Source organism: Pezoporus flaviventris, unplaced genomic scaffold (genome assembly GCF_033815535.1).
Source record: "Pezoporus flaviventris isolate CSIRO_AGI_PZ_B2104156 unplaced genomic scaffold, CSIRO_AGI_Pfla_v1 ptg000031l, whole genome shotgun sequence".
Classification (NCBI taxonomy): Eukaryota; Metazoa; Chordata; class Aves; order Psittaciformes; family Psittacidae; genus Pezoporus; species Pezoporus flaviventris.
This window is the reverse complement of record NW_026892579.1, coordinates 39,667,478-39,687,869: the sequence shown is the minus strand read 5'-3', so window position 1 is coordinate 39,687,869 and position 20,392 is coordinate 39,667,478. Positions and strand designations below refer to the sequence as shown.

The window sequence follows — 20,392 nt, the reverse complement described above, 5'->3', positions numbered from 1 at the left end:
ATAGAAAACACTCTATGTAACAAAGTGAAAAACAGTCATAGAAGAGTTTCATTTTTCTTGCTTTCATTCATGTAGAGAGAAGTGTTAAAGATGGATTTTGATCTGAAGGTGTAGTAAAAGATGGAATATCCAGAACACTGTGGCTAGTAATCCGTACATGTCTTTTTTCTCTTTGTTCTGTTGCTGGAAAAGAGGCCAAATACATACAAAAGTCCAGTTGATCGTACCTTACAGGAGAGGTTGTATGGCCTTATTACCCCTTCAATTTTAGGGTACCAAATACTACCTTTTTGTTCTTTTCCTGTTCTCTTAAATAGGAGTATATCAGACTTTTAAATTTGTGTCTGCCTAAGATAATCATTACCTCACTTAAAAAGCAGAATTATCATGGAAATCTTCAGATAGATGAATGGCTTTCATTATTCCAGCACCAGTTTCCTGCTCTCTGCTTAACTTACGGATGACCAACTAGCATTCTGACCATCTAGAGGTTACCATCCTCACAGCTGGACTAACACTGAGCGCCTTCCAATCGATTGTGTCATCTGTTTTGAATGTAGATGAGGACTCTTTGCACATTCCATTCTCACTGTCTTTTGTAGTTGTAGTAACTTCGACCAAATGGATCTAAACTGGTGGCTAGAGGATGATAACCCTTTAAACTGCTCCATATGGTGACAGAGCACCTAAACTCATAGAAATGCTGTGGAGCAAGTAGGTGGGAAGCGCAAAAGACACAGAAGAATTCCCTGTATAAGTTGGCACCTCATAGTCTACAGTCTACCTTGACGTGTTGTCTTGGCAAAGTTGCAGACACATCTTTTTGTTTTTAACCATTGCTTGGCTCAGTTGAGGCATCGCATCTTATGTACATAAAATGCTGTTTCTGCAGAAAAATATGTAGCAAAATTACTGCAAATAAATGGAACTAATCTGGCAGTATCGGTACTTCTGGACATGCATCTACTGGTTGCCCGATAGGACAACTTAGCTTTTTACCACATGATCTTGCTAGTAGTCTGAACAAAGTCAATAGAAGTTAATGTAAACCTATGATGGATTCCTCTTTCAGGTAAGTGGTTTTCCTTAAAATAAATTGCCCTTGAGATGCTTGAAACTTTTTGCAATTTATGCTGCATTAGCTTTGATGTAAAGAGAAGCCGTCTGTGCAGTTATTTCATCTCCCCACTGGTGTTAGAGAAATCTGTCTGTGTTTTATAACACCAGTGAGTATTGTGTGCTTTTGGAGAAATATGGGTAATATTATTTTACTGCATTTGCTGCATCAATTAAAATATTACTTGTGTTGTTATAGAAGGATATTTAAATACCATTAACTTCATATTAATACTTTAAATTTGTTCCTTGATTCTCATGTTATTTTAAGAAGAATAAATTGTTAGGAACTCAAAAAAAAAACAACCGGAATGTAATGGGGATCAGCAAATGTTAAAGTAGTAAATGGAAAAAAATTAGCCCTTCAGCTGACTTACAGTAAGTTTCATTTCTTGTTAAATACAATTACATAACCAAAGTAGTTCATGGCAGCCTCCTCCTCTATACTGTGTGTTGACTGCATGATGTTAACTTGGTTTAGTATTATTGCTGTGTTCATTGCATGTTAAATGAATCAAGTCAGCGTATTAAAACTTATTTCTCATATCCCTCCTATTGTGCCTTTTTGCAAGCTATCAATTGTTGGTGCTCAAAGTGGTGTCAACTCTCAGAAATTAATATCTGTCTTTGTAAGTTTCTTTTTATTATGGCTACCCTTAAAATACAAGATTCCTGTCAGCAGATATCTGCTTTCTTGCTTATTATGCAGGTTCTTCCTACAGGTTATAAAGCTCTTCCTTGGTTACCTATAATTTTTACCTGAGGTGCTAACCTCCCCAGAATAATATGCTTTAATATAGTTCAATATTATATTGAGCTCCTTATTGATTCTTTATCAATCAAGAACTAGTTCATTCAAATAAAATCTTTTAAGATCCTTTTCTACTTTTCTGTATAATTTAAATCAATTATAGATGTTTATACAGTAATATATTTACAAAATCCCTGAGCTCAATGACTCCCACATTTATTGCTTCAGTTAGAAAGCTGTTCCTGAGCTCCTTTCTCTGACTAGATATCTAGCCTTCAACCTAATTATATTCCTGTCTAATTTGGTTTTGTCGTGGCACTGTCTTGTAGCTTAAGTACCAATTTTCTTTCCCAGCCTTGATCATAAGTTGGTATTTTTAATATAGATTATGCCCAGTTTTTGTTCATCAAAACCAAACAAGCCAGGCCTTTCTACTTTTCTTGTTGTAAAATAAGGTGTATGTACTACTTCATTTGAGGTCAAAGTTATCCTACAGCTGATAGTCTTTTAATGCCTTAATGGAACAGTTATTTTAATGCTTGAAAATTTGAAAGAAATTTAAAGTTTAAACTTTTAAATTAGTTATTTCATCCTTGTAAAAACTGACCGACCCTCTTGTGTGATCCGGTGATTACCCATTTACAGCGGAGGAGTTTAGATCACTTCCCTAGTTAATTAAGTGAATTAACATTTTACCTAATGCGTTTATATTGGTGATTGAACTATAGATTATTTTGTCAGGTGGGAGCTTTTATTTGTATGTAAATGTGTTAAAAACTTGAGTGCTACAAACAAGCCTAAGGCTACAGTTTAATGAACTATTTAGGCCAACCAAAGTGTAAACTCTTGCTGAATATGCTATGTCCTTGAAGTAGGGTCCATGCAAGGTAAGGACCTTTGCTTATCCTGGCAGTGCTAACATGCTTTGCACTGCGGTCTGATTCAGATAGTTTGATCCAGCCTTAAACAAAGTTGTCATTTAAAAAAAACAACAACAAAAGAAAACAAAAAGCAAAACCCCCACAACAACAAAACCAGACAGCAAAACACCTGCCACAAAAAAAAAAAAAACCAACAACCACGAAATGAAACAAAAACTAAAACCCAAGCTCAAACTCTGGTTTTCCACCTGACTTGTTTCTCTAATCTGACTCACTAGAAGGAAAAGGCAAAAAATCTTGTACTGAAGGTGAGAGACAGGGACTGCATCTCACAGTCTTTGTAGAGGCAGATCTCCATCACTGTTTACTAAGGACGCTGATATACCTGATACTGATCACTGTAAGTGGTATCAGCTTGACTGAGGGGCTGAGATTTATAATTATGATTAAAGTAGTGCTTGTCCCTGCACTGAAATGTTGGTGCTAAGTTGCAGAAATATAACATTTAAATACTAAACAAATGAAATAAAAAAACCTCGTTTCTCAGTATTTTTTCTTGTAAGTACAAACTAAAAGCTGCTGAGATAATTTTGTTAAACGTACAGTTTATGGCAGAACCCTGCATCAGTTTATTTTTTATGAATATGAGTTTTGTTGAAACTGATGCTTCCCTGTAAAAGAAGGGCTTTCACCTCCACAGTTTTAGTAAAAATCTTATAACAGCTACTAAGCATATTTTGGGTTGAATATGCAGATCAGTGATTTCTGTTTACCAGCAGAAAAACTGATAAATAGTGGCAGTGGCAAAAGCAGGCCTTTAAACAGAGAAAACTTTACCTATAATTTGACAAAACTTATTCTGAGACTTTGTAGAGATCTTCAGATAGAAAACATCTATTTTCTATGGTTATGTTTTAAGTTATGTATTAATGTTAGCAGCCTATAAATACTGTTTCTCATGCTAAATTAAACATGACTTTTAATTATGGCTTAGACTTTGAAGTTAAATTCTTACAACTGTCTACATAGCTTTGGGGAGATGCCTTTCAGTATTTATAAATATCTAACTTTTGTATGTATCAGATATTGCATACCAAAGTTAAAGATTCACAGCAACTAAAACATCACTGTGTTATCGGCATTATTCTCAGACTAAATCCAAAACACAGGCCTGTACCAGCTACTAGGAAGAAAATTAACTCTATCCCAGCCAAAACCAGGGCAGAAAGTCAGTGCCCTTAACTTTGAGGTCTTGTAACAGAGTAAAATAGTGAAATCAAGTTTATTAGAAAGCAAGTAGGAAAAAAATAATCAAACACCAGTTTTAGCTCTCAATAGGCACTTATCCCTTGAATTAACCAGCTGGTTTGTTTAATTAGCTGGGTTTTCTGATCCTCTCTGAAATACCATCTGAGAATGAGGCACGTGAGATCTATGCAATATCCACAGTTGCATCCCTCACTGTTTTACAGCTTTTCCAAGTCTGATTTTTTACCAGGTTGCATCACTGCTTACATCTCATGACTGGGTCTTGCAGAAACCTGTGTTTTCAGTTGGGCACTTAATGCTCCATTCTGTATCACGGAATCGTGAAATCACGTTTTTGTGAAATTAAACATGTGAAGCTGAACTCTAATTGAAGCAGGATGTTACCTTTTAAAGTTCGGGCAAGTATACTGGAAGCAGGAGGGACAGAAAAAGGATTCTTATCTTTTTGTTCTGATGCTTCAAAGACAAATAGATTGTTTTCTTGACAAGTTCAGTGTGTGTAAAATTGAAATGTAAATGAAAACTGTAATGTTTAAATATTGATACCACTTACAGTCAAAACTTGAAAATGACATTTAAATGAACTAGCTCTCAAGCTGCTCTTTTCTAGCTGCTCGGTTAGTGTGCTACTTTAGGGGCTTGCACGAAACATGGTATCTGCCCTTGGGATGTTGATCAGACTAGTGATCAAAAGCAGTCAATGCCGTGCATTATTGCTCTCAGCGTTATTATAATAGAACCTTACAAATGTTTTCCTAAAGACTATATTCTTTAGTGTGGTGGTTATAGTAAAATGGTATTTTGAGAAAATCTGAGTCTGGGTCCTGCCTAAACAATGTATTTTTTACATGTCTGCAAGCATATTATTTGACTCCTTATAGCTTAAACACTCTAGTTGGGAAAACAGGTCTGTATAGAACTGAGGTGTTTTGGCTGAAAAGTCATAAACTCTTTCAGTGTTTTAGTTGGTTTAGAATTCATATATTGTAATAATCTAATAGAGATGATTGATACACTGGGTTTGGCAGGAACTGAACACTGCATTATGCCAAAGACTACCAAAAATGAACTGTAGCTTTGCCATTGTTTTGGGAGTCTCTGCAATAATTGTACTCCTCTTGTCCTAGATTATGTAGTTTGTGTTGTGATGTCTTAAAAACTTACTTGCTTTAGCAATTTGGCAATGAAAAAAAAACCCAAAAACTGGAGTTGCAAAGAGTGTTCCTAGTATTGACAGGGTTTATAGAGGCTCACTGCAGTGAGGTTGGATTTGCTGTGTTGTTTACCATAAGTAGCGCTCCTGACTCCAGATAACTACTCCTTGAGCCTCTATAAAATATTATCAACTATTTTAAAGTTGGTAGTGTACATTGCTGAAAAACTAACATGTATATACATCTGTTTAGGGAAGGAGGATTATAATCTGCCTTTGTTTCTGGAAGATTAACAAAAAGGAAGCTTACAGACTCTCACATCTTAAACTTTTCAGATAGCTGTGGCACAGAAGCTCTTAATCTGTGGACTGTCCTTACTCTTCCACATGACAATTACAGAAACTTTGCCTGTGGAATACAACATTGATGACAACTTCAGAGCTACAGCTTCATGGCCTGTAAGGTTTTTCTACCTGTACGTGTCTCTTATGGCTGCCAGACCCAAGTATTATTTTGCATGGACTTTAGGTAAGTGTGTATATATTAAAAAAATAAAGTGTATGTATTGAGTTTCATTTGAGATGCTGCACACTAAGTGTGTATTAAAAAGTGACAGTGCCCTCTTGAGGCCTTAGGAGGACGTGAGAACCTATAAATACTATGAAGTATTGTCAAAGTATATTGAATGGTGTCTCTTTGTGAGAAACAAAACTTGCCATAAATCTAAGCACAGTGTTGTGACAGTGTTGCAAATGGGATCATGGTCTCCTGAAGAAATCAGAGTGAAACATAAGGGTGGTTGGTTTTGGTGGTTTTTGGTTTGGTTTTTTTGTTGTTGTTTTTTTTTTTGAAGATTAATAATTTTATAATGAGCAATGATTTTTTTTGTTTGATTTTTAAAAAGGTTGTCAGTCTGTTCTGAGGTACAGGCCCTGGTTTGGTTCATTTCGGTTTGGGTTTTTATACCTTCATTTTGGCTTATCTGAAAGGTTATTCTAAGCCTTTTTCTGTGGTTATCAGTAATTTGCTTGATGTTTCTCAGGCATGAAGGAAAACAGAATATATTGAAATTCAGATGTATTACAGTGTTGTTAATAGTAGATGGCATTTCTGGTAGTATTTTCTGAATTTGATGGTTGATATTTCAGTTTTAGTCATTGTTCATTAAAAGATCGAATGACCGACAGGATAACACCCATAGTCACTGATTTAAGACTGAATAGATGGTACAGTTTAAAGAATGTTTTGATTTTCAGATCATGTTACTTGAAAAATAAAACCTCAACACATACAACAGCAAAATACTGTATTTTTATAAACTGACATCTTGAAAGTGGCTCACAAACCAGATTTCATCAGCTTCCTCCTCCTCTCCAGTTTTACATATTTGTTTCATAACTCTTTTGAGAGAGAATCTGTGGGAAACAATACAATAAAGCAAGCTTTAGTGTAGCAGAGCAGCATGACTCATTTACAGCTGCTGGTTTCATTCCTGGTCAATGAATGAAGTGCTTTCAGCTTGTCTGGATATAGTAGTTCTGGGGCTTGTTGTGGAATGAAATAATTTTGCATATTGGGCTCTTATGCACCAGTAGCATCATCTGTAAAGTGTAGGAGTCATCTGAAAAATGAATAATCTTTGGTTTTTTTTCCCCTATAACACTTCAGATGAATTTCTCCTTATGCACTTACTAGCAGTGTAGAGCTAGCATTCCTTTTGTAAAATATTTAAAAAAATAAATTATATCAACTCTGTACTGTTAGTTTGCTAAACAGCGCTTTTTTTTTTCCTTCTTCCTTCCACTTCACCTCATCTAAACTTCTAATGGTATGAGTAGAATGTGAGGGGCCATAACAGTTCTGCTGGATGTTATGCTTTGGAGTTGCACATTACTGTTCTTTACACTGAAGAAAAAAATCTGTTAATGAAACTAATTACTTAAAATGAATACTTACTAAAATGCTGGTTAATGAAATGAGTACTTACTCTAGTTGTAGTCTTGGCTCTAGCTAGCAAGAGATTGTGAAGTTCATGTGTTCAGCTGTTTCTAATTGAGCATAAAACCTATTGTTTAGTATTTGAGTCAACATCAGTGATATCAGATGCATAGCAGCAAGTTTTGTTGCTTTCAAAGGTGGGTTTTAAAATTGGTTTTGATGAGGAAATAACAATATTATAAATTACCCTCTAATATATCAAATGTCACAAAGACCTCCTCCAGACTAGTAGGTAACTGGAGAAACGGAACTTCAGGAAAGGAACTGTCTGACTGTTTGAGTCAATTGTTTCTTTCACTTTCCGAATACACTGGATTAATACCTTGGGAGAGTTGTTGAGAAGAAAGGAAAATGGAAAATAACCCCCCAGATTTCTTACAAGTCACTATTGTATAAAGTAAGTTCTTTTAATATGGTAATACAAACTGAGTGATTTCTCTTTCCTTGCTGGTTGTAATTTAAAAGGTGTGACAATCGAATTGCAGTGCTTTTCATAATTTCTGAGCTAACAGAATGTGGCTGTGTAGTGATGACCAAGGACACACATCTGAGTGTTGATCTGCTGTCTCAAATCGTTACAACAGACAGTGTTTCATCGTCTTGATGCATGTCATTTTTTCTGTGTAGCTGATCAAGTAAGTCTAAGTAAGTGGTATGAGAGAGAAGGGACATCTGCTCTATGAAGTGCATAGGGCTACCTTCCATTCTTAATTTTTTTAATTGAAAGCCAGTGTGTTCCTTGGATTCTTTTCTGATACAGTGGTCTCAGTTTTTAAAAAAAATAGCCTTTAAAATGTGATACATATTTTGAAGAAACTACATGTAGGATGCATGATTTGTACCACAGGCAGTTTATAATTAATCTGTTTCTTTTTGTTTCATTGCAGCAGATGCAATTAATAATGCAGCAGGGTTTGGTTTTAGAGGCTATGATAAAAATGGAGTGACACGCTGGGATCTAATATCAAATCTGAGAATCCAGCAAATAGAGGTTTGTTTCTGGCTCTTTCACATGAAATATGTGCCCGTGTAGGTAGTTCCTTGTAATTTCAGTAACTTTTCCTACGCGTTTTGTTCCTCAGGGTAAGTGAGTATGTTCTAAGTCAGAAATGACGTGTTCACACCCTTAGGAAAGGATCAAAAATAGTCTGTTTTGAATGTATGCTGCTTGTCAGTTGACTTCCAAAATACTTTGTGGTTTTGAGTAGTTGAGTGAGTACTTTATTCAACTCATCGGATTCGGGATTTTTTTATAATTTATACATCAGAATATTTGTAACTTTACAATCACAGAAATAATTTGTTTTTATTTTACAGTTTTCCACAAGTTTCAAGATGTTTCTTGATAACTGGAATATCCAAACAGCTCTTTGGCTTAAAAGGTATTTGTTAAAAGAAAGCTTTTCTTCACTGCAGTTTCTTAGATAAATATTTCTTTGAAGATAATATAACATTTAAAGCTAAACTTTACAAAACATCGGTTGTTTAGCAACTGCATGGGACATTCTTCCTGTAATACTTGAATTAAAGCTTCTGAATTTAGGGCTTCTCTTTTAGAGTAAGTTTCTATCAGGCTGTGATAAAACTGTTTTTCTTCACTAGCCAAAGGGAATCTGAAACAACTAATCTGTGGAGACAACTCCTGTTTTGCTGTCTCTTAGCATTGAAAGCAGTGCATGTCGCTGCAAGCAGCAGGCAAAATGTACATTTTTAGCCTCTGGAAGCGGCAATATTTTAGCCACACAGTGATATAGGAACTTCCATACATTCTGTGAGACAACCTTCCATAGTGAGTGCATAGCAAATATTAAACCCTACAATGTGCTGTCAACAAAAACTGCAAATTAATATCCCTCAGAGGCACTTTTTTCCTTGTCTGGGAAACAGATACAGTGAGTACCAGTGAACTACATCATTCTGCTTTTTACTACTACTTTGTGGTAAATAAAAAGCAAAAAAGTGTTCTTGAATAGCACACAGGTGTGGTTTCCCTTCTCCAAGTCTCTGTTCAGTTGATCTTTTATCAATAGGCACAAGTTTAACTAAGACCTCTGTCTTGAGATCACTCGGAAGACTTTATGTTTTCTCTAGGATGACTGGCAACAGAAAGAAATCTGGTGGAAGAAACATTCTAGTGTATCCCGTGTTCCGTTTTCTTCCGTAATTTCTTTCCTAAATATTTTTCTAATCCAAGTGAAAACAGAAGCTGAATTTTATGTGATTATTCTATTTGACTCAATAGGCAATAGAATCTGTTGCTGGGACAGCCAGCAAGGAAGAGCTGCATGCTTTCAGGTATTGAAATGGATCATTTAATAAATCAAGTAAGCTATTAGGTATTTTAAAATGCGTTTTATTTTAGCTAGAGAACAGAAGTTTATCAGTGTTAAAACTCAATAGGAAAAGGTTGTGTTTCAAAAAACTTTTGAATCTCCTAAATGAAATGATTCTAAATGAAACTTCAGTGCTGAAGGAGTTCATTCTTTTTGTCTAAAGAAAATGCCTAATTCCATTTGTCTTTGGTCATATTTGCAAAACCTTTGTGGTTTCTGTTGCTCTCTTCTGGCATCTGTCCAAACTTCCTGTCTTCTTACAGTGGATGTAATACTTCTGCTACAACTTCTGAGGTCTTTCCCTGGCTTGTTACTGGCAGAGTTGAATGATCTAAGTGGATTCATTACCTGTATTGTCTTTAGATAATACTCGAATACATTACAGTATTATATCTTTTTTTTGCAGCAGCAGCATACTGTTGAGCTGATACTTAATGTTTCATGCTGTTGATTCATATTTGGCTACATTCTTTAGGAATGGGTACTCGTTTATATCTTCTAGTTTTCTTGTTAGATGGTCTATACTTTGGACTTTATCAAGATAATTTTGGATTCTAGTGCTCTGTCTGCTAAGAAAACAATATCAGTCTTGTCCAAACTACCTTCCACCCCAAAAAAGGAAGGGAAGATGAACTGGAAACATATACTAATCAGTCTACCCAAGCTAGTAATAACAGAATAGAACCAGACCAAAGGCAGTACCTTCCTGAACAGTTGATGCTCTTTCCACTTCTGGAGCAAATTATGGATATGTTCACCTGAGTCACCTGTATTTGAATAGATTTTCTCAGCCTGTTGTGATGACCATTGTTTCCTTGGTTTGCTTTTAGGAATGTCAAGTGAAGCATTTCAGTGCTACTTGTTACTAATTCATGGAGATGTTTAGGCTTACTTTTTAGTCTTTGAAATTGAAGCCTAGAGTATATCTTATCTGAATTTAGCTAGTTAAACTCCTGAATTCTTTGTAGGGGACAATTTGCATAAAGTAGTTAAATAAAAAAAGGTTGAAGCCATTTATCAATGCTTTTAATGAGACAATTAGCCACCAGTCAGTGAAATATACATGCAGAGTTAATACCAGTACTACAACACATAACAATGTATGTGTTCAGTGTTCTGGTTCAATAAACATTTCTTAACACTCCTCTGTAACTAATCCCAAGGAGTTTAAAAAGTGCATTTGTACACACACAAGTATATGCAAACTGCGCCTCCAATTCCAAGGACATACGAGATACAAAACCATCCCTCCTTCTGGAATTGTGGGCCCCTGCTTGTGTGCACTGCCTGTGCAAGATGCAAGTTCTCCAGCTCCATTTGAACGTTGGATTCATGTGCCTATTAGACAAGCATACCACAAATTCACATGTACACAGCTGATAGGGATGAGACATTGCTCTCTGTGTACTGCAAACTGCAGTGATGGGCCCCTGGCTGGATCTAGTCCACTTGGTATCTACCAGGGAGGATGCTCTGCATTGACCAAGACAGAGGTCATGATGGTGGTGGGGCAACTGCTATCAGTGTCAGACCAAGTTTTCATGACTAGTGTTTTGCTCCCCGGTGTCTCCCTGACTTGTTACAAATTTTCCTAATGCTTTTGTACTTTCTAGGCCGAGGGATTCTTTGTGTCAAAAGTCTCTTTCAAATTCCCTGGTTACTGTTTAGTCTGGCTCATGTTACTTTCATGTCTGAGTTGGTCTGTTTTGGGCAAATGTCCTCAGATAGCTTTGTCTATTACACATGTATGCACCTGCACCTTGCTTAACCCCATGCTCTCGTCTTAATGGCCATTGTTCGTGAAGCCCCTTAACAGGGAGAGGAGGGTTGAGCTGGTACCCTGCACTGAAGACCTTATAGAATAAAACTTATCAGAGTACTTGACTGGAATATACTAAATCAGCAAAGTACACTTTTGATATTGCCCTATTCAGATCCTCGCTTTTTATCTTCTCCTCTTTAACATTAACTGTATCCTTTGGGTTGGCAATCTCTTGTGTATGTGGAAGTCGTAGTGAAGTAATTACATTAGCAGTGAATGTTCTGTCCCTATGTATCATCTTCTATTAGCTTGTCGTCTTTGAATAATAGCCATACATTCTTTTCCTCTGTTACTTGCTGTGTGCTTATAAAAACCTTTTACATATTTGTGTCTATGGCCATTTCAGTTAAAACTCATTTTTGTGCGTTAGCTTTAGATTTGTGTTCATGCATGCTTGTGCTGTTTATTTTTGCTTCATGTTAGTGTGTATCTGTTTCCATATTTCCTATTGCTTTTTGGTTTTCAGATCATTAAAGAAATTAAAGAAATCTTGATGAAGCCATCCATATCAGGACCTTACCATGTTTCCTATCATTCTTCCACATCATGATGGTTTGTCATTGTGTCATTTAATGTCTTCTAGGAGCTACCTGTGTTGGATTCCTTTTTCTGCTTTTCCTTCTAGGATTCCGTACTGTAGGACCTTGCCTAATAACAGAGTCTCAAATTTTAAATAGCAGAGTTCAGCATTCTCCTTATTTGATATTCTCACATCCTTAGAGTCACTAATTACAGTTTCAGCGTCGTGCTCACCTAATTGCCATACACAGATACATTACCCACTGTAGCCTCTCTGTTACACAAAATTAAGGTAGTTGTTATTTTCCCCTTCTCCTATAAAATTCTTTCATTTTATGAAAATATACCTCTGACTCATCACAGAAATTTGTGGAGTGCTCTCTGCCTTACAGCGCAGCTTTTCCAACATGTTCTTGGATGGCCCAAGATCCCTTATTAACACTGTCACCTGTTTTTGGATGCTTATGTATCACTTCATTATAAATAAGTACTGTATGTGATGGCACTGGGAATAGGTTAGCACTGAGGGGTTAAATTGGGAGCTACGAATAGCTTTAAGTATTTTCTCTAAGTCGTAATATAGTGGCAACATTGGTATATAAAGGTAAACTGCAGTCACATTGTAAATGTTGTGTTGGAGAAGAAATTACCAAAAGTACAAATGTATAATTGATAACTGGGAAGACTGTTGGTGGTTTGTCTTATGTTATTTGTCTTGAATTGTCTTTGACTTCCCAGAGTGTGCTACGAGCGCGCTGCCTTCAGCCCAACGATCCAGACCTTCATCCTTTCTGCCATTTGGCATGGGGTTTACCCAGGATATTACTTAACATTCTTAACAGGAGTACTAATGACGCTAGCAGCACGAGCTGTAAGTACCAACCAAGTATCTACTTAAATAATAGTAAGTTTTGTAAAAGGAAATTGATCATGTTCTGTAGTCCAATAACACACTTTACAGTTGATATACACTCTGTTTGGTAGTGGAGTTTGCTTTTGTTTGATATGAGAGCAGTGACGATGACTAATTATGGGAGCAGTGACGATGACTAATTATGGGAAGGGATTGATCAGTGGAAACAAGCAAGACTGTATACAGCCTATAAGTCTTTGTATCATATCTTTTGTGGAAGCTCTTCCTCTGGATTAACTGACCATGTGTTGTTATGCCACGCTGAAAAGAATCACATTATCAAAGATCATTTTGAAAAAAAATTCTGATTATGGAGAAAAAAAATCACTGATAAGTAATTTAAAATTTGGGAGCCAGTGCTGTACGTCAACGAAGTCCATTCCCTCCCTAATTGCATCCAGTACCTTGTAAAGATGATAACTAAAGAATGCTTCCCCTCCACCAGCAGATAAAAATCTCTCATGCAGTTACTATTCAAAACTGGCCAGCCAGCAGTGCAGTCATATTAATAAGCTTTTGAAGCCCTTATTCAGAACTGTATGGAACTAGCAAAACTTCTAAGAAATCTCTCACAGTTCTGCCTGAGAAAGCTGCTAAGAGCAGAGGCAGGTTTATCAGTTTCTCATTGGGAAAGAGTAATAAACAAATCACATCAGCTCAGAGCAGCATAACAGACCACTTTTCTGTTAAAAGAACTAGGAGAATAAGAAATGAAGCAGGCTGTTCTTCGTTGCTGTAATAGCTAGGGGAAAGTGGTACTTCACATTTCAATGTGTCATTGCATGTGACAATAGGAGAAAACTGCGGGGAGATGGCAGGATGAAGGGAATGTGGCTAGAATTGCTTCTACAGGTGAATTTGGGTAAGAAGGACAAGAAGGATAAAAAAGGTTTTTAATGTAAAGAATGAAATCAGCAGGAGCTAGCCTTGGATATGTTCTTCTGAACAAGGAGTTTTAAAGAAACTGAAGACTGGAGACGCTAAACTGTATACTTAGGTGTGCAACTCATCAGAATGCAGGTGACTGGAAGGTGAAAGCAGCACAGAAGCTCAAATAAGAGTGTCAGAAAATAGGAGTGAGCAAGGATGACAGTTCAGTTGAAGGAAGGAGGGATGAGTATCTACTAGTGTCTTTTTCATTGCAGACTTAAATAAAACTGAACCCAAACCTGTGTGGGTTTGGGATCTTTTTAATACTTTTGGTATTCCACTGTTTGCACAGAATTTTATGAGCAAAAGACTCAGCATAGAAAACTGAGTGATTTTATAATAGTGCCCTTGATACTGGTTGTTATCAAGACTCCTGAAATGTCACTAGACCTGATATTTTGTATATTCTGATTTATACCGTACTCATCCTAAAATATGTCTTATTCGCAAGTATGTGAAAAAGGCTTATCATATACAAATTTTCAACAGAAGCACTCTGGCTTTCACTTACTCCAACACTATTTACAGAATGGCTTTATGAGATACAATGTCTGCCACATTCAGACAAGCAGTCCAAAGTAGCATTGGATTTAGGGGGCATTAACTTTAAATTCTGCTTAAATTCATAAATACTTACATTCCTGTGCTGGATGCAGCATGGTATTCTAAAAGGCAGGGAATCTGAACTGGCTCCTGTTAAAGTTGATGGGCATTTTGGGGAGTTCAGAGATGACTGACCAAGCTGTAGCATTTAAATTCATTCTATGAATTTTGTAGAAGTGCAGCAAACTCTGTACAGTAATATAGCTCTCCAAGTTATTACTAAGCTAATTTACTATTATCTGCTTTTTCAGATAAGAAACAATATCAGACATTATTTTGTTGACTCTCCTGCTGTTAAACTATGTTATGATATTGTAACGTGGATGGCAACTCAAGTAGCAATAAGTTACACAGTTGTGCCGTTTGTACTGCTCTCTGTAAAACCTTCTATCACCTTTTACAGGTAAGCACATTCTACCTGTTTCCTTTTTCTTTGTATTTTCTATGGCATCAGATTTCGGAAGCTTTTTTAGTGATAAATATGATTGATCTGTTAGCTGAGCAAGCTGTATTTCTGTTCTAGTGGTCAAACATAGTTTGTGTACTAAGAAAGCAGAAGGCACTCTCGTTTTCCTGTTATAATGGACTTCCGTTTCCTGGGGCTGGGTGGGAGTGGGGAGGGGAAACAACAGGCAAGAAGAAAACCAGAGAGTACCCCTGGGATTATTGTGTGCGCTGGAATAGTTTTAGAGCAATACGAGATAATGACTTCCCAAAAGTAACTTGTAAAAAAAAAAAAGTTGAAAGCAGACTTGTATTCACTTCAAATCTCTGCTACAGCACCAAGTACTACGAGGGAAGACTTAATTTCCGATTTCCCCTTTATTACTTTTTTTAAAGGAAATATTAATGTCTTCCTGTTTTACATGCAAATAATGCAAGTAGGTTTTGACAGTGTATTCCTTAAACATCCTGTGAGAGCAGTTCAGGTTTTACTGAATTGTTATTTTTGTTTGTGTTTTAGCTCCTGCTATTTCTGTCTTCATATTGCCAGCATCCTGGTGTTGTTGGTATTTCCACTGAAAAGAACTCAAAAAGGAAGTAAAAGGCATGAAAGCGTCCAGCCCATATGGTCCAAAAAACTAGAAGAAGAAAATCTTTTGCAAAAGAACAGTTATTCCACAACAAATAATAGTTTCAGTCAAAAGCAAGAAATAACCTGCAGATATCAAGCATTGAAACAGTGATTGAGGAAATACTATGATGAATATATTTTATATGTTTTCAGAAACCCATTTTTAGCACCTTTTAAAGGGGTTTGTATTTGTTTGCAAAGATGTTTAGTAAGAAAAGAATGCATTACCTACCTAGGAAAATCACATACAATAGCAAGACTGGAAACAAAACAAATTAACCCCTCCCATGCCATGTCCCTGTGGGTCACGCCTTATATGAAGATATTACCATTATTTCAATGGGCACTCAGGACTTGCAACGTATGTCCATAGGGTCATATGTGTGCCCTTTGCTGAATGTACGTTGTATCCCAAGGCACTGATGGGGTGGAATAAAATTGTGTCAATCTAGGATTAACAAATGGAAATGGATTTTTTCCAAATGAATGACTTGCCTTAAACCCTCTATTTACTGAAATATTGTTTCTAAGTGGGTATTTTCAAGTTTGGTTTTATGTAAAAAGCATATTTCAAATATATAATACTATATGCTATAAAGAAGATAAAAATAGGAAATGCAAAGTCATTAGAAGGCTTTTGATCTTCAAAAGGGAATTGCAATAAGCATCTCAGTATTTGGAGGGTTTTCTTAAAGTATCTCAAACTATTACAGTACATTACAGAACTGTAAACTTTACTGATGCCAAATTATAGTTAGGTTTCTTTGATAAAGAGTATAATTACACATAGCCCTTCTGAATCGATTAACGAAATATAAAACACCTAAAGGTTGACCTTTTCTAGGGCTTCATGGCCCTAATTTAGGTTTCTTTTACTTTGAAGCACCTAAACCCAATAAAACACTGCCAGATGGGCTTTGCTGCTAGAGAAGGCAGATGTAGGACACAGAACCCAACGTGCAAGCACCAGGATTTCAATGGAAGTGTGTTTTTACTCTTAAATACCAGAAATACTTGTTCTAGCATAGAAGTGTTTTACAAAACATGATTTTAAATACTTATTTTCAGTCTTCAGGCATACAACAGTTATTTGATGCTTTCTGTATAACGCAGTGAAATTACCTTGAGCCCTAGTGCAAACATGGTCAAACATGAAATTGCTATAATAACCAGTTTCTGTGTGCTTGATAATTGATTGCCCTTTATCCAAAGAAGTATATGAATTTGAGGAAAAGCTGTTTCTTCAAATTAGAATTTTAGATGCAAAGTTCACATCTCATTTGTCAGTGATGTTATAAAAGAAAGAAATCCTTTAGAATAGCTGATTTACTGAATTATGACAGTGTGTCAAGGGAATAATTCAGTGGTTATATCTATTCCAGACCATTTATTGTGACGGTGGTCCCTGCTAGAGTACTACTGTTAAAGGGCTACATTTTAATTCCTTATATTCTGTATTTTCATATAATTTTTTTAAGTAAACACAAACTGTTTATCTACATGGGTTTTTTCTTTTAGCTTTAAAACTGACACAAAATACTACCAGATAATTCAGCTTGTTGATTAATAACCTACAAATGAACAAGGAGAAAAATTTTGTCATATTTTGAACCTTAAAGCTTTCATCAAGTATCTGGCACTAGTGGGGTCAATATTCTTAGTACCAGAAGTCCAATGATGGTCCTCAAATTTGGGGATATTACCATGCAAAAGAGTCGCAGTACTTCTGGCTTACTCTCTCAAGAACCAGATCCGAAGTCAGGTCAGAGTTCTTTGTTGTGCTAGTTCTTTGTCTGGCCTTTGGCCTAAAACTCCAGGAGGATAACTTACTTTTTCCGTAAGTATAGGTTAGCACTAATTAACCTACACAATTAGAAAGGGGGAACTAAATATGAGAGTGGATGAGTCTGTTCAGATGAGTAGGGATGTTTGTTGTTTCAGTGACAGCCGTGTTATCTCTAAAATGAAATAATCTGACTCCTAAATCCTTGCTTTCCATACCCAAGTAGACCTTCCCTTACACGGGGTCGTGGTTTTCACATGCCTCTTTGACATGGGGTTATGGGTTGGGTTTTTTTCCTGTTGCTTATCAGTAAGGGCACACTAAGTTATGTTTGATTATCCTTAATTAGATACAGAATCAGGAAAGAGATTTTCCCCCTTTCTGTTCCTGAAGGCACATTTACATAAAATGAGAAATCTGAATTGCACATTTCTGAGGGGGTGAATAAAATTGAGTTGATTCTTTCAGTATTTGTTGCTGTTGATCTTAAATGCATTTTCTGGTGCAGCCTACGTATCAAACAAGCACTTTCGAATGCCAGTACATCATCTAACGTGCCATTAATTTCCCATTAATGTTCTGATACTCTTGTTTTGGCATGTGTGCCCATGTGTGTGGTGGAGGCTTACTAATTCTTCATTATGAAATACAAACGTAGTTGTAAGTGCTCCCAGAAGATAGGCAGGTTTATGATAGCGAAGGCTTGTACTTCAGTGTGAGTGCATTCACAGGAACACTTTTATTCAGAACTTTTGTATGTGGGGAATTTAAACCAACTAAGAAAATAAGTACATTATTTAGTCGGGCAAAAGTGGTAAGATATATGGGTTTCAAAATTGGATGTGACTTTTTTCTTCTTAAATAAGTGCAACACAAGAAAATTATGACAGTGAATTAGTTCTGCACAGAATTTATTTTCAACTGTAGTGTCCTAGACTTTACCTTTTAAATGGCATTCCTGAATATAAAAGTACTTTGAACCAAAACCTACTCTTCGTGCAAGTCTCTTGGGGACTATGGAAAGAGGTTTTTTTGTTCTAATGGCAGCACTCTGATTTCAGTCAAACTGGGGTTTTGTTGTTGCTCTCCCTCTGCTTTCCTAGTTTTCTGCCTTGCTGTCACACTGGATCTTTTTATCCATTCAGTCAAAGTCAAAAGCAGCCAGCCCCAATGCTTTAGATAATTTTTATGTTTTACACACATAATTTTATAATACTGAATTTGAAAGGATGGTGGTGATTTATTATTACTCTTGCTGAGAAAAACAGGAAAAAGTAAATTTCCTAGAAAAGTTTTGGGCATGAAGGAAACCTGGTTTTAAGTGTTCTTTCGCTTATTAGCTAATATATATCCAAAAAGTAAAAGTGTTTTCTGTATTGCAGGTCAGCACACTATGAGAAGTAAATACAACATATCATTCATAATTTTATGGTGCTTTGCAGATACTTGCCTATTGTGAACAATTCATTGAGACACTTAATGAGTTAATGTTAGTAAATGTAGTCACCCTGATAGTAACTATTTGCTTGCTTAACCTTTTTCAACCTTTATGATTCTGTATTAATGAAAGAGTTATATATTTAAATAATACTGTCAGTGGTGCCTACTACTGTTGTTATTGGGAAGGCTTTGTTAGCTTTACAGTTAGAGGTATGCCCTTATTCGGGAAACTTATTCTTACATGGCCATTCCTTAAGTTGACATGTAGACAAGGTTTCAGTAATAGGTGACATTTTAAAATATATTACCATGTAAAAATATTGATATGCATTTCAATATGCTCTTGATAAGAATTCATATTAGTGAGAAGACTTTACAAAGAGATATTTGTACATTCCCTGCTCTACACTGACTTGTGGTATGAGTTTTACCAGTATAGTATATTATTTATTAGAAGAATTTTACACTGAAATAACTTGTTTTTTCCCCTGTGGTAATAAGTCATACGAATATAACTGCTACACTTGTATGACAGGATGCACGGTAGGTAGTTGTGCCTCTTTTGATGGCATTGATTTGTTCAGTGTTAAAATGTCCTCTGATGCAGAGGACACCCTTATGAGCTCTTCACATCTTGTCAAATTCATATCAAAAGTAATTTTAACAGAATCTGAATTTTTCTCTCGGAACCTTTGCAAACAAATTGTTGACAATTTGTTTAAATACATGATCAAATGTGTCCTCACATTCACCTGCAAATGTGTCACAGTTGCTTACATGTAAACTTTCACATGTTCAACTTTATAAGGTGGCCTCAAATGAGAAATTTAAAAGCACAAGTTATTAATTTTGGCTTTCATTTTCCCCTGTCCTTACGTCTTTCACTTTGTAAATCTCATTGAATTCTGAAATCAGGGTTGAGTTTTTTCATTATCAGTGACAATTTGGAAATACTGCCATTTGTGTGGAAAAAGTGATCAGTGTTAGAAAAACAGGTGGAAATAAACTTAAGGATTTTGATGTGAAGCAGACTCTGAAGTATAAAACATATATAATGGTTCTGTGCTGATTCATCACAGTGTTTCACTACATGACTAGCCTTTATGTGTGTATTTAACTCCAGTAATACTTTGAACAGCACTTGGAAGTATTTTTAAATTTCCTGGTAAAAAAATCAATTGGATATGTGTATTTAAAGTTGAACAAGTATTTAAATGCTATGCTGAGTAAGTATCAAAGCAGATGCTCATGTGAACTGAGCCTACTTTCATTAGATTACCAAGTGAATTGAGCTGGCTTTCATTAGATTACCAGATCTAATATATATATATATCTAATATCTAAGCTAGTTTGCACTGTTAGTCTTGATCATATTCATAGTCATGGTGGAAAAGCTGGCTGTGAAGAAGCCTCTGCTAGTGGCTGGGAGGATTTGCCACAGCATTTCTTGGGGGGGAGCTGACCGTATCTGTTGAGCTTGACAGGATCTGCTTGCTTGTCACCCAGGCTGCAACGCTATTCTACACCTCCTTAGGTTTTTTGATGTGTTTGCTGTTTCAATCAAGACATTTGGCAAACACCATGAAATCCAGGCATCCAGTCACCCTGCCACGTTACAACTGCAAATACTTCAACAGTTGATTGTTATGGTCAAAACAAAATAAAAAATCTTAACTTGTTTTGAGATCAGCTTTGTCTATATTTTTTGCAAAGTCTAATTATCAGCTGTATCAATTTTCATGCCATTAAGTATTTAAAAGATATTTTTGCTCATTTTGGGTATCCAAATGTGCAAAAGCAAATTT

General features: G+C 36.0%; 1 protein-coding gene across 3 annotated transcripts in view; it reads left to right on the top strand.

Moving 5' to 3' along the window:
* The window catches only part of MBOAT2 (membrane bound O-acyltransferase domain containing 2), a 167,105-nt gene extending 150,928 nt beyond the window's left edge, over nucleotides 1-16,177 (top strand). For all 3 annotated transcript variants that reach the window (XM_061460780.1, XM_061460779.1, XM_061460781.1), the window contains 6 exons: nucleotides 5,507-5,699; nucleotides 8,057-8,160; nucleotides 8,487-8,551; nucleotides 12,582-12,714; nucleotides 14,541-14,692; nucleotides 15,254-16,177. In XM_061460780.1, coding sequence (XP_061316764.1) covers nucleotides 5,507-5,699; nucleotides 8,057-8,160; nucleotides 8,487-8,551; nucleotides 12,582-12,714; nucleotides 14,541-14,692; nucleotides 15,254-15,476 — 870 coding nt within the window. In that variant the 3' untranslated portion in view covers nucleotides 15,477-16,177. The remainder of the gene's footprint in view (nucleotides 1-5,506; nucleotides 5,700-8,056; nucleotides 8,161-8,486; nucleotides 8,552-12,581; nucleotides 12,715-14,540; nucleotides 14,693-15,253) is intronic.
* The last annotated feature ends 4,215 nt before the right edge of the window (nucleotides 16,178-20,392 follow it).